The 14,412-nt window shown below is 36.4% G+C and overlaps 2 protein-coding genes across 2 annotated transcripts; one reads left to right on the plus strand and one right to left on the minus strand.

Moving 5' to 3' along the window:
* Positions 1-633: 633 nt before the first annotated feature.
* Positions 634-2,758, plus strand: LOC108679608 (protein SCO1 homolog, mitochondrial; the record flags this gene model as incomplete). Its single annotated transcript, XM_018168263.2, is given in 4 exon segments — positions 634-838; positions 1,110-1,307; positions 1,734-1,942; positions 2,150-2,758. Coding segments are annotated over 4 exon segments (747 nt in total), but the record flags the coding sequence as incomplete, so codon positions are not given.
* LOC108679607 (pachytene checkpoint protein 2 homolog) lies at positions 2,695-13,530 on the minus strand. Its single transcript, XM_018168262.1, has 9 exons — positions 13,326-13,530; positions 12,594-12,762; positions 11,426-11,623; positions 8,166-8,271; positions 7,904-8,025; positions 6,855-7,048; positions 5,433-5,586; positions 3,802-3,947; positions 2,695-3,459 (listed from the first exon to the last, which is right to left on the minus strand). Exons 1-9 carry the CDS (start codon positions 13,415-13,417, stop codon positions 3,282-3,284), a joined length of 1,359 nt encoding a protein of 452 aa, XP_018023751.1. The 5' UTR covers positions 13,418-13,530; the 3' UTR covers positions 2,695-3,281.
* Positions 13,531-14,412: the final 882 nt, after the last annotated feature.

The following is a 14,412-nucleotide window of genomic DNA, read 5'->3' on the forward strand; positions in this document are numbered from 1 at the left end:
TATTAATTTATTTACCACTTGAAATCTGCAATTACAAGTATAGGTACTCAAAGGATTCCTAATATATTCAGACTTATTTAAAAGTCTCAAACCATAATATTCTTTCTACACAAACAGTCAAATAAATTATTTAAATTAAATGAAAATAAAATATACATTTTCAGTGTCTTCTTAAGGCAATTAACTCATTTCACATAACTAAAGGCTAAAGCTAAGAAAATATCACTTTTAAATGCAATTTTGCTGCATTTATGTATGTGATAATATTATTGAAACTACAAAAATTTTTATTTTAAACTTACTCTCAAGTTCTGTTGTTGAGATATCTATTGTGTTTTCAGCAAGTTGTAACCTTGACTGTCTTTCAAGCAAACTAATTTAAAATTAAGATGGAATCATAAACAGGTAGATTCTGTTCAATGATGAAATAGAGTTATATTTTCTTTTCAGTGACTCACCTATAGCTCTCTTGTCTTTTGCCTTTTTCAGAAAATGATTAGATTGTCAAGTTTCAACTTGAAATTCATTGTCAAATATGTAAACTTGTAATGATGGTTGTAAATAAACAACAGTTTATTGACCAACCAAGTCATATGTATTGTTTAAACCCCCATTTCATTTTTTTTTTTTCAGACACAAGCCATTCCAATAGCCAGGCTATTCAGCAGTTCCAGGCATCAGAGCATTAAGCATAGCACGAACTCCAAGCCTGAGTCAAAAGATACCAAATCCTGGTCTTGGAAGCAGCCCATCACATGGAGGTCCCTAGCTATCACTTCAGCTATAGGCCTTGCTTCACTTACTTTCATGTTCTATCTAAAACGTGAAAAGGAAATAGGTGCGGTAGTATGCAAAATTTTCTTGAAGGGTTATCTACTATTCTTTGTGCTTCTATCTTGCATTGATCAATATCAATACATTTTATCTACCAGCATCTAATTTATAATATGTAGTTATGTACTACCTCATAAGTCATAAGTGATGCTCTGCTTATATGTATTTAATGTAAGCTCTAATATTTTAGGTGATAATATTTAAAACCTATATCAGTTGCTAAATGCTAATCCTTTAAAGTAAATATTGTTTATATAGTTTGACATTATTATCAGCTCTGGAGAAAGAAAGACGGCGCGTGTTGGGCAAGGCTCGCATAGGAGGTCGTTTTGAGCTAATTGATCACAACGGCAAGACCGTGAAGAGTGAAGACTTCCTCGGCCAGTGGTTGCTCATATACTTTGGCTTCACCCACTGCCCTGATGTCTGTCCTGATGAGCTAGAAAAACTTGCAACCATCGTCGACAAAATTGGTAAGGGTTTTTCTCAAACAATTATAATTTAACCTAGGCCCTGACGTGCAACTGGTTACAAAAATATTTGCATTTCTGTATATGAGGAAAAGCATGTTGAGAAATAAGGCAAAATATCCATGTTCACAAATGTAGGTACCTATAGTGATATGTCCAAGTTAAGGAGTGCAAATGTGAATTAACATGACCATATTCTAGAATACAGATTTGTTTTATTTCAAATGTTCTTGACCTGATATTCAAAGGAATTAACTTCAGTTTCAAGTAAATTTTCATCACCATTAATTATAAATTTATTTAATTTCATACTCCTAATAAAAATTAGAATTGTCTTGATTTAACTGATATATTTATCACTGTAAGATGACAAGATTGCCATAGTAATCAATTAGCATAAAAAGACAAAAATGTTTTACTTGTGTACAGATGGTGACAAAAATTTGCCGAACATTCAGCCGCTCTTCATCACCGTGGATCCCCTGAGGGACTCCGTGGAGGCTGTCAAGGCTTATGTTGCTGAGTTTCATCCTAAACTGCTTGGCCTCACGGGCTCTGTAGATCAAATTGCTGAAGCATGCAAGAACTACAGAGTGTATTTCAGTGCAGGGCCCAAAGATGAGGATGAGGATTACATTGTGAGTAGCCTTTCATCGTCTCATTTGTATTGACAAAAATTTCACGTTGGCTTTCCTTCCTTATGTTGAATATATCTTCATGAAATTCTTCTCATTCTCATTTTTATCTCATGAGTAGTCACTTCAATAAATAACAAATACAAATAAAGGTTAGGTTCTAGAATGCCATAATATCTATTCAAACCAGTAGTATATTTTGTTTTCTAGGTGGACCACACAATCATCATCTACCTGGTTGACCCAAAAGGTCATTTTGTTGATTACTATGGACAAAACAAAGATGCCCAACAAATAGTTGATGGAATTTCTCTTAATATAAGGAAATTTGAGTTAGCGAAATAGATTTTCAAGTTGCCCCATCGTGTTCATGCTGTGGAGATTTTAGATGCCGAGAGGAACCTGCAACTTTTTTTACCCAATTTTGGTCAGCATTCGGCAACAGGCATAGAGGTTTGGTCAGTTATTTATCGAGACAAACCAAGCGCAAGTACGTATGAAAATTATGCTGTCCAGGGTTGAGAATCATTCATTCCCTTGAATACGAAGTTGCAATATATTTAGCGCCTTGAGGTATTTGTCATAAATTCGCCAGTTTGCAAGACACAATTGCTTGTGACTTTCAATACGATTCCACGACGTAGAAGAGCCCAGTTAAGAAATATAGATAGCGCGATCACTGTCAATTTTTCTACTGACGTCGACAGAACCGCAAAGGCCTCTAAGAACCGTAACAGGATAATCATGTCACGGGCTTCTTCTTGTTTATATGTATTATTGTAACATAATAACAAAATAAACTACTACCCTCACAATACTATTCGTTACTCAATGGCCTATTTGTATCCATGAATGTTATGCTACATATTGCTGATATCGCAGGCAGCGAGTAAGAAACTCTCCTGCCAGTTGGTTGAGCCAGTAAATCTTGTCATCAAATATAGCGAGGTGAGTAAGAAAAAAGTAAGGACGATGATTTGACATCGTCACTTTTGAAATGCCAGTTGAGTAATCATTAAATCATATACACTGTCAGTTGGTGAACGCGAACTCGGTTTCCTGATGTTTAAATAAAATCTTGCGGAAGAACAAAAGCAACTGGATTATATGGAAGTTACCTCCAAGTCTTAAGAATATAAGGGCGACATGCCCACTTGTTAATCTCACAGCCTTTCTCACAAGTCAAACTTAGACGGATTAAAGAACAGCACAAGTATTACATCCACAAAAGAACAACACAACAAACATAACTATTCAAGGAGTTCTTGTGCTCATTAAGTCACTTCCATACTTGGCTATACTACGCTTAAAGTAACAACTCGACACATTAAACACAAGAGAACTAGAGCTGTGGCGCGGGATGTTGCGCGATCTGTTGGCTGTCGAGCGCGTGCTGCGCGGCGCTCGCCTCGAGCCCTGCGATGAACGCCTCGAGCGTGTGCGGGGGCCGGCGTAGACGCTGCACGTACGTCAGGAAAGGCAGCTTGCGGAGGCTGCGACCGCTCAGTCCCACGCTTTTCCTGTCGTGAATTAAAAATTCAGCTTCCGGACAATCGAAACAATCTTCCTTAACTCTCGGGTAATAGTAACCCTTGTAACTGCCACCAGTCATCTAAATTGCAAAATAATTTTCGATATATGAAGCTGAAATTAGACGCATTTCAAGTTTTCTACAATTTTTCCCACCGAAATCTCAAAGAAATTAATTAACTTCTTTGTACAATTATCTGAAACTTCGTTAATTATACAAGTATGTCTCTGAACTGGAGTGGGACGATTGTTGAAAGAGTTGCGCAAGTGAATAATTTTTTAGACATCACATCTCCGCAAGAAGTATTGGAGGCGACAGAAGGACAACTCACCCGGCAACTTGCCAGAGCAGGATGGAGGGTTGGTTGAGTTTGTCCTCGCCGTGCCGGACCGTGAGCTGCAGCTGATCAGACACGCAGTCTGTGAGCTGCAGCTCCCGTAACGTCATCAGCGGCCGCGACACGCTCACCAGGCCTCCCTGTGAGAAAACACCCAGTCAAATAAAATAATATTTACACATTATAATTAATCCAAAAACTCGAACAAACTTGTTTAATGACTTCATTATTTAGAAACTTGTTTATAATTTTACATTAGCTATGTTTTAGATGATTAAATAATTTCATCGCGCCGATTGAAATGTAACTCAATTTCATTGTAACTCGCTGGGAAATAATGACGATCATTTGTTAGCTTAAATTGTAAATCAGCCAAGAGTTTAAAATTTAAATGAATACCAAGAAAATATTATAAGAAAATATTTCAAGAAAATAATGGGAAAAACCGGTGTCATATTTCATGGAACAGGTTTTTGGAAATTATAAAGCTTTTCTCCAAAACATTTCAAATTAAAACATGGTGAAGTTTCCTTGCATTTTCTCCGTTTTTAAATTCTTAAATAGAATGTTGTCGAAGCATTTGAATTCAGGATTGCCTGAAGATCATCAAGATAACATCCACCTTCACTAGCACCGCAAAAACAATCATTCCAGACGCTCCGGGGAGTTCACAGCGACCTGCCTCTTGCCAGCTGGCGACCAACGAGCACCACTATGGAGCCAACAAAACTTGCACTCCAGGCACTCTCATCTCCTACTTCCCTATATCAGCACAACACCATGGCAACAATTCACTTTATACTAGGCAACCCATCAAAAAAATCGTCCTGTTATGCAGGTGCAAACAAACTTTTTCCGGAGAACTTTGACTTTAATCAGAGAGGCGTATCGTGCCCGCCATCAATACACACGCGATAATGCAGCACTTGACAAAACCATAAGCACCTCACATGACTCACTACCGGCACCACAATAACAGCATTCGGTAATGTTACTAAGTTTGATGAAATGAAATTAATAGAAGAATTTCGCTGGACAGAAAAAATTTTCCCACTCGCACTTACGCTTCAACACAGCCAGCTACTGAGATAAGCGCACTCGGGACCGTAAAATAATACTCATTTAACATATACATAACACGAGTACATATAACATCTGTGACAATTGCCGCCAAGCCTATACGTTTCTGACATACACAGAGAAGAAAAACCGCAGAGCGACAAAACGGAACTGATTTCTTTCATATTTGGTCGCACTTGCTTACTTTTTTTACGTACGATTCTTAATTAAAATTATTTAAAAAAATTCTAAAAGAACAGAAAGTTTGAAACCTAGCTAACAATAAATGACCCTGCGTTGCGTACATTACAATCAGTAAACTCGTTAAGTAAAATATTGTCCGTGATTTAATAACGTACGTCTTTAATTTTCGGCGATGTAACAATGAACATAATTAATTGTCCACGATTTAATAACGTACATCTTTAATCTGTTCAAACTGGAGTTGGAATGCTCGTGCAGTCCGGTAACAGCTCGAACTTTCCTGCCCACTGTGGTCTCCTCTGCCCCCCCCCCACTGTGACCTCTGGTCTTCACTACCCCTCCCCTCCCCCCACAGTCCTTACCCTTTCCAGCTCTTTGATGCAGGAGAAATATATTTGATAGATGGCGGCCTGAGAAGGCAGGCCGATGTATCGCTTGATGTCTGCTCTGTCAACGAATGCCAGGTCAATGGTGCCAGATACGTTAGATGTCGTCAGTATGAGCACGTTGCTGTTCCTGTAGAGGCCATTATTAATTATTAGCACGCACTCCACGCAATATTATTTATTAGCTCGCACTCCACGCAATATTATTTATTAGCACGCACTCCATGCAATATTATTTATTAGCACGCACTCCATGCAATATTATTTATTAGCACGCACTCCATGCAATATTATTTATTAGCACGTACTCCATGTACGATAAGTGCACAGATTCCACTTTCAATGACTCTAAAATCATTCTGAAGAAATTTACAATCATTAAAGAGTAGGGTTTGGGTTCTGGAAACAATAAGTGAAACTGACCAAAAGATTTGAAACCAATGTGACATTCTGTTATAGACTTCAACACAAAGACTGTTCCTGCCACTGAACTAAATTAATCATCACTATTAGTCAGGAGTAAAGATCAGCGTCTTCACTGAACAGCTTCATGGTAACGCTAAACATTCATGGTAACGCATTCATTCATGGTAACGAGATTCATCTAGAATCATGAAGACTTTGAAATATGATTTAATTCATTTTTCTTGCTAACTACATTTTACTTTTGCAAAATTTCTCACGTAAGCAGGAAAAGCAAACATTCATTTCATAATTGATTGAATTAATTTAGGCAAAACTACATAAATCTTCTTAACAATAAACATCCAAGTTTATTGGTGTAGCTAGGCAGAAGTTCTTAATTTATACAGGTTTGATCGAAGACCAGAGTTTGCTTTTCAGAACAATTTTCTTATTGTTTTTATTGTTTCAATAAGCCGGACAAAATACAATACCTTATATATGTCGTTTTATATGTATATAAAAGTTATTGTGTTTTATATATGTACCTTTTATATGTCAATACCTTATGTCATTTTCAAATTTCAAGTGTCGCATAACACTTCACTTACTTGAGACTGAATACTGAATATTGGTAATGTCATATTCCAGTAAGATTTCATTTGGTGATATGTTTTTCTATTTCCCAACAACAGCAGAAATGTTGTTCGGCTTATTGAAAAAGAAACAATAAGATAATTGTTAATTAAAAAGCATGCTCTGTTCTTCAATCAAAACTGCATAAATATTCACGTTTATACACAAAGATATGAACAGTCAAGTCTAGCTCGGAATATGAACGATTAAAGCCAGTACAAATTCCGGATCTGTCAACTGACCTTACCTGTTCAAAATCTCAAATATTGAGCAAAAAAGGTCCCTAACGTTAAAAAGCTAAGCAATGTAACGAATATTCAGCAAATAAGAAATATCTTCCACAAATAAGCGTGAGGTGACCTCTTGATATGGTCGAGCTGCGTGAGCAGAGCGTTGACAACCCTCACGGCGTCGCCAGGCTCGCTCGACGCCGACTCTGAGCAGCGCGACCTGGCGAGACTCTCCACCTCATCAACCAGCACGCACACTAGACAGCTGGGGTCGTCTGCCATCTCCTGCAGGCGGCTGAACAGCCTCTGCACCAGCTTGCCACTCTGTCACCACAAAATATATTTAGTTATGGCACCCAGTGTTGAAGTGAAAACTTAATGCACCAGCTTTCCAATTTGTGGACATCGAACACTAACTGTCATTGCATGCAATGCAGTATATGTACAGCAGTGAGGTAAAATCTGTACACGAAACAGATGCTGCATCCAGTGTCCACTCTGTGGACACCAAACATTTGCCATCAAGGTGCTCAGCGTTGGAGAATATAAAGGATTGTAGCCAGCACAAATTCGGGATGTGTCAACCAACCTTAACTGTTCAAAAACTAAAATATTGATTAAAAAAAAGGGCCGATTAATACCCTAACGAAGAAATTGCATAGAATATTTCACAATAACCGTGTGGTAAGCAGGAAAAGTGACCAGCGAGCAATGTTCCGGAAGGTAATGATGCACTAAGCTTGGCAAGTTAAATCAGATTCAAATCAATAACAGACCTGTGTAAGAAAGTTGGTATCCACAATACCTGACTTGAATACGGTGTACTCATGAGGACCTACTTTTCACAAAATACCATAGGTATGTAGGTGAGGCAAAGATTCGTTTCGTTATTTCTGCTTTTTCAATAACTTTTAAATCCTATTAAACACATGATATATTGAGCTCAAACCCCTGTGACAAATCATCTGCATGGAAAATAGGTTCCACAGTGAACATGTCAAAAGATATTTAGATTATAGAATCAGCAAGCGAGACGTAATGAGCTTGTCAAGAGATTAGAGAGCTTGTCAAGAGAGACGTAATGCTTGTCATGAGAGACAATTCTCAAGAGAACATAGCTGGTTTTTGAGAGCTGCAGTTTTAAACTTTGATTATAACCACTCTTGCTTGCATGCTTACCTCGGAGAACCATTTGGAGAAGAGCGAGTGCGAGTTTATCTCTATTAGCTGGGCATACGAGTATCGGTGTCCCAGCCTGATGCTTAGTTGATGGGCTAGCGCACGGCACAGCGACGTCTTTCCTGCACAGCATGAAGACATTACACGAGCAACATAAGAGACATTAACTACAGTAGCGACATATAATGGTTGAACATTCTCATTCCAAAAACTGCTAGTACCATAGAATTCAATCAAAGATGCCATTTATAGTATGTATTACCAGTTCCTGGAGGTCCATGCAACAGCACAACTCTGTTCCAGGAGATGATGTTTGGGTTGATGCCACAGTCCGAGAACATCAGAGCGGTGCTCACATAGCTCAAAAGCTGCGGAAGGTGATAACAATCAGGACAACAATCTAAAAATACTGAGATAATTCTCTTCAATTATTTCGTCATTGCTGATGGCAAAAAAGATTATGTAAACAAATGGTTAAGCAGTCTGATGTTAAGAGCTGTTTCCATGAAACACTGAGCTCAGAGACATTGAGTCAATATCTTGTGTATTGTAATTTCTTTCTCCTGATAGAAAAAGGACTTTACAGTTCTTCAATACTAAATTTGAAGTAAAAGAAGTAGTTTAATAAACCAGCTTCAATCCTAGTTAAAGACAAACTTATAAATGCACAGAAAAAAAGCGTTCACTGGATGAAGCAATTTAAATAAATTCATAATAAATGGGATGGAAATTGCGTACATACCAATATCAGTAGGTAGAAAAGTGAGCTCATCATCACAGTCTGTATAAACAGCATTAATCACAGGTTACTGACCATTTACCCACAATCTTATTTCAAATCTTGGCCATGAAAAATTTTATCACTGGCCCCGATAAAAAACCTATTCATTGACCATGCACTTCTTGACCAAAACCTGGGACTTGACCTAGTGTCATGATGGGAGATATTTCTTTGGAGTATATAGTTGATTTAGATTTTTTAAATACTTTCCAGAACCTGGGTGCACATCTTCAATGATCAACACAAAACTATCAGTACTCTATAAATTCTATTACACAGTTCTCAAAACTCTGCAAAGGGCACATGCAAGCAATGTAATCACTGTGAAACCAATCTAAAACCAAAACCCATGGTTTTAAAACCATGGAATAAGGGTTTTTCAGGCTTTTAAAACCAAAAATGAAATGAAAGATAACTTGAATAGAATTAATAGATTTGAATTTGTTCCAATTGTTTGTCTTGGAAATATGTGATAGTCTTAAAGAAGTAAAATTGAAATACACTTATTATGTCTTCCATGGGTGTAAAAACTATAAGCAGGATTTTTATTTTTCTTTATAGGAATATCACAATGAACAAATTTTTCTTATTAGGATCAATGTCCCTTGGATCAGATACAGAAGCAGTAGGTATTCTCAAAGAATTTAATTGCACATTTTTGTTGTTGTCTTTTGGGTAAGATTTCAGAATATTCATCAATATTGCCATTGCCATTGAAAAATAAATTCCTGTTAACAGAGATACTTTTTTGTTGAGGGATTTCAAATTATTATTTTTTTTTTGCAATTTGATCTTACTGCAATCAGTTCTTGAATTAATTTTTTGTCAAGATTTGCTAATTCTGTCATTTCCTGATTTACCTTTCCATCAATAGTTTCTACTATTGATTTTACTGCAGGCAATTCTTTCTCAAGGAAGTTGATATGCACCATGACACCCTTTCTAACTACATCTATTTTTTTATTGATATTGCAGACTCCTTTACATGAAAATCCATGATTATAGTGACTTGCTTGTAAACATAACTTCTACATGTAGCATCCCTTTCCTGAATGGGACAAGAGAAATTTGAAAGTTTCTGATTATTCACATCAAAATTTATTTCAGCATCAAGGTATCAAAACCCCAATATCTGGAGAACCTCTCAGCTGTGATATGGGTGTGTTATAAATTCTTATTCCAGACATGTCAACACGTCATTTTAATGAAGAAAAATTTCTAAAGCCTACAGACTCCCAAACTCATGAAACTGTAAGACTGTTAATACAATCAGTTAATATTTTGTTCAGTACTATGTTATTATCAGTTTCATTCTGTAGCATCAATTTAAGTTGATTAATTTCATTCTGATTTCGTTCTTCTGAAAATTATGCAGTATGGTTTTAATATCCTACATCTCATTAATAATATCTTCCATTTCTGTCATCAAATCTGACTCCATACATCCTTGGTACCGTAACTTTATGATTTGTTCTGTTATACTAGTAAATTTCACAATTTAATTGAAGCTAAATATGGCTGCAAGCTTTTGAATTTCTGATCAACTTCAACAAAAGATATTTTCCATCAATTTGTAACTTGGAGTTATGAATCCACAATTCTGGAGTTTTAAGCTTCTCATTCACTAAATCTTCACACACCAACTATACTCAATGGATCTTCACATCAGTTTTTCTTCAATATCCCTTTCTATATTCTTTACTTTATCATTGTGCACTAACTGCAAACTGCTAATTTTCTCATCAAATTATTCAAGTAGTTTTTCTTCAGAAGAATCGATCTTTGATTTTTCTCATTTCAAATTTCAAACCTAAATCAGGATTAGGAAACTCAACCTGCAAGTCTGCACTCAGGGCTCATTTTGAAAAGTTTCAGTTGAACTTTTCAGAGACTCTAAGGGAAATGCTTCAATTGGACACTTCATTTCTTCCTCACTATTTCTGCAAGTCGATGAAAGATTGTGGAGAAACCTAGGTAGTGACACAAGCAGGTGACATAAAGGTATGACTTATATCCTAGATGAGCCTTGGCATTAGATACAGTCCCGCAGGCTGATTCATACCTGAACACTCACTGAACATTTGTGAATGTAGCTCTGATGCAGTTGTTGCGTGCCTACTTGAAGTTACAATGCTCACCTTTGAACATTGCATCAAATCTTACATGTGATAACATTCCATTCTCTTTCACACATACTCAAGTGTATCATGTAGCAATGATGGTAGTTCTGTATTTATGCAATATGTGTGGGGCTTGCTCCAATTCCCATGTTCTTGGTTAAAAAAGTGCCTGCTCAATCAGAGGTAAATGTTCAGGTTTTTGTTGGGGAACAGTGATCAAATTTTTGATGGCCAAGATCCAAAATAAAATAAAATATTGATTGTGGGTGAATAGTCAGTAACCTGTGATTGAATCTGTTAAGGCAAACTGTGAGGATGAGCTTGCTTTTCTACCTACTCATGTCAGCGACAATACATCTTTTATCTCATTGTTTGATCAGGTAGGAAATGAAGATAATCAATACAGTAATTCATCTCATTCACATTTCTCAACAGCTTTTCCAAGGTGCAGACAAAGGCTTCATATAGAATATTATCCTCATTAATAGAATATTATCTTCATGGTGTATTGTTGATAAAAGTGGTAGTTAAAATATCTTGTATTTTGAAATGAGTAGATTAATTCTTGATGAATAGCAACTTTGGATAAATTACAAAGCTATAGCAAATGTCAATAAATACCTCATTCTTAATGTCAGAGTCGAAGATGAGGTTGTCCCATAAGTTATGGAAGTCAGTGGAGGGCAGGAGCCACTGAGTTGCAGCTGGGATGGGTTCCTGGTGGTCATCTTCTGTGCCAGGAAGTTCCTCAGTGTCCGGGCCCGAGTCCTCTAGGCTGTAGGTGTGGAACTGAAGCTCTGCTTTGCTGCAGTTGACATGCTGATGAGACAAACACAGTCAATGCTGGCTCATATACAGTGAAATGTTGTTATGAAAATGCTCCTAGTCACTACGATTTTTAAATAATCTGAAGAAAAGTAAGAATTACCTACCTCTATTTGCAACAAGACAAGCAGAGTTAAAGCTAACTTTTTCTCATATCTCTCAATCATATCGACTCAATTAAATGACAACCATTGTTAATCAATAAATACACACAGGTTAACCCATTAATGCCAAGCGGTTCCATTTGAAACCAGTGGAGAAAACTGGATTCATAATAAATTTGTGTGATCAAATAAATATACAAGTGGATGCATAGTTTTGATAAACAACTTGTACATGTTCTGGCATCATTTGTATCTGCTGTGCCAACTACTCCCTGTTCAGTTAACATTCAAAGATTACTAGAACCAGGTGTCAGACTGAACGGCTTGATATCATAGCAGAGAAAGGTGAGAAGTTTGTTCTGAAAATAACTATATATTATTTATACCTTACATGCGAAATTTTATGGATGAAGTGAGTATACTTTTAATGCTGTATTATGGTATCATGTGATATAGTAATGTTTCTAAACTCATTTAGATCATAAAATATTTAGCCCAGTTCTAAATGGAGCCAAGCTATAATTTTTCACATACAATGAAAAATAAATATTTGAACATGTTTTTATTTATTGCCATCACAGGTGATAATATTCCCACAGGAAGCCCAAAATATTTCAGAAAGTAATTCTTGGCATTAATGGGTTAAAAGAGATTTCAAGAATAAAGGAGCACTGTTTGATCGTAATCTGAGAACTTCAATCAACATTTTGGCAAAGTTTAGATCATATTAAAAGCAGCTTGTTTCAATAAATATTTGACAACTTGTCAAACCATGCACCAAATTGATGTATTTTATATAAATATATTGTTCCCAAAACATTATAGGAGACATTGACTACTAACATGAGAAATGTAATAACCTTGTAGTCGTTGAAAGTGGTATCATCTTTGATAATGCGGACAGAAATAATGTGACACCGCAGCTCCACAGGCAGGACCTCTTCTGTCAGTGTCGCATCAGTCACGACGTTGCCATCCCTCGTCAGGTGATGCAACAAGGCATTCTCTAGGTCAGCATTTGATGCTGAACTGCACAACACATCAAATGATTCAAAAACATTTCTAGATCTAGTCTAATATATTTATATCCTAAATTCATCAAATCAAGTACAAAATCAACCATGCACCATCTACATAGATACAATCTAAAGGTTTTAATCAATTTAAATTATGTTCATCAACATAATTTCCTCATTGAGGACTTATAACTTGACTTTCAACATTGGCAGCTCATAAATTGTGGTTAGAAGATATCTCAATTCTCAAGTGATCAATTTCATAAGACTATGTTCCCTTGATGGAAATAACCTCAGTAGCAATCTTTTCAAACCTGATGGTATTCACTTTATTAGCTAAGTAACTTAGTGTCACCATAATTTCAAAATTAAGAGAGAACTTCAATGAAAACTTGATAAATAATTTGCAGCCTACGCTAATATTGCCAACCTCCCATGCATGCTCAGCAAGATGAACGAGAGTTTGATACAAACCTGAAGACTATTTAGCCAAGATACTTAGACTTTCTGTCCAGCATTTCAAAAATGCTCAATTTCTATAAACAAAATTAGTCAGTAATTGAACATGCACCTTACCTTTGTCTTTTCTTGAGAATTTCCACATGAATAACTTCTTTAGCATCAATGTCTGTGCTTGGAGAAGACGAGCCAAATCCATTCATCATCATGTTTAGATCTTAGTCTTTGTAATTTGCACAGATGTTTATTTATTGTAAAGATTGCTATTGCCCCACAAACTCTTTTCAGAAATTTAAATGCATTTAAATTTCTGTAACAGAGACTGAAACAGAAGAGGACAAAGACATTGAGGTGAAGTAAAGGCAAGGCCAGAGGCAAATAACATGGATAAATAAGCACAGATAGGCTGTGCTACACAAGCCACAAAAGCTTCCCGGCAACAGTGTCACTAAGTTATCTATTTATTTATATATTTTACAAAGAGCTAGTTAGGATGTCTTGTATCTGGTCCAAAATAACTTCAAGGGCACATTACATACTGAGGGAACTGTGAGTAAGTTTGAAGGTGAACAAAAATATGACACTAAAGAGAATGAGAATGGATGAAAACAGCAGTGTTCAATATTCAAAGACTCTACAAAACAGTTCTGCATTTAAGCAACAACCAAATACCAGCAACAAAGTACCTATCTGAGCAAGAAACTGGCAGACTGTTCCAGGTTTTAGCAGAAACCAGTTGGAATACTAATCACATAAGTGGACAGGTATGTGGCTGGTATGATGAGATCCGCCATTGATGAGAAACCTGTTGCTTTCCATTATGCAGATATAGAACATCCTGCAAAATGCCTGGAAGACAGGGAAGTGCCAGATAATGAAGGCAGCAGAAAGCCAAAACCAACACCTCCATTAAAATGCAAATTCAAAGCAGTGCATAGCTAGTGAAGATCACATAAAATCAGTGATATGTGGTCACATTTTTGCTTGGCACACAAGTCATATGGCAACAATCATTCTTTGAAGGCCAGCAAAGGTACCTAGAGAGCAGGGTTGGCAATTTTTATTATTTTTTTTAAATCAAAAATCAATGATTTTTTTGATTTTTTCATGATTTATTTGATTTATTTGATTTTTTCAGCTTTTTGTCTTTTTTGAGGTGTTATTTTTTATGTTGCAATTAGCCTACTAACAATAACAGTATATG

Source organism: Hyalella azteca, unplaced genomic scaffold, assembly GCF_000764305.2.
Source record: "Hyalella azteca isolate HAZT.00-mixed unplaced genomic scaffold, Hazt_2.0.2 contig1071, whole genome shotgun sequence".
In the NCBI taxonomy this organism is placed as follows: domain Eukaryota; kingdom Metazoa; phylum Arthropoda; class Malacostraca; order Amphipoda; family Hyalellidae; genus Hyalella; species Hyalella azteca.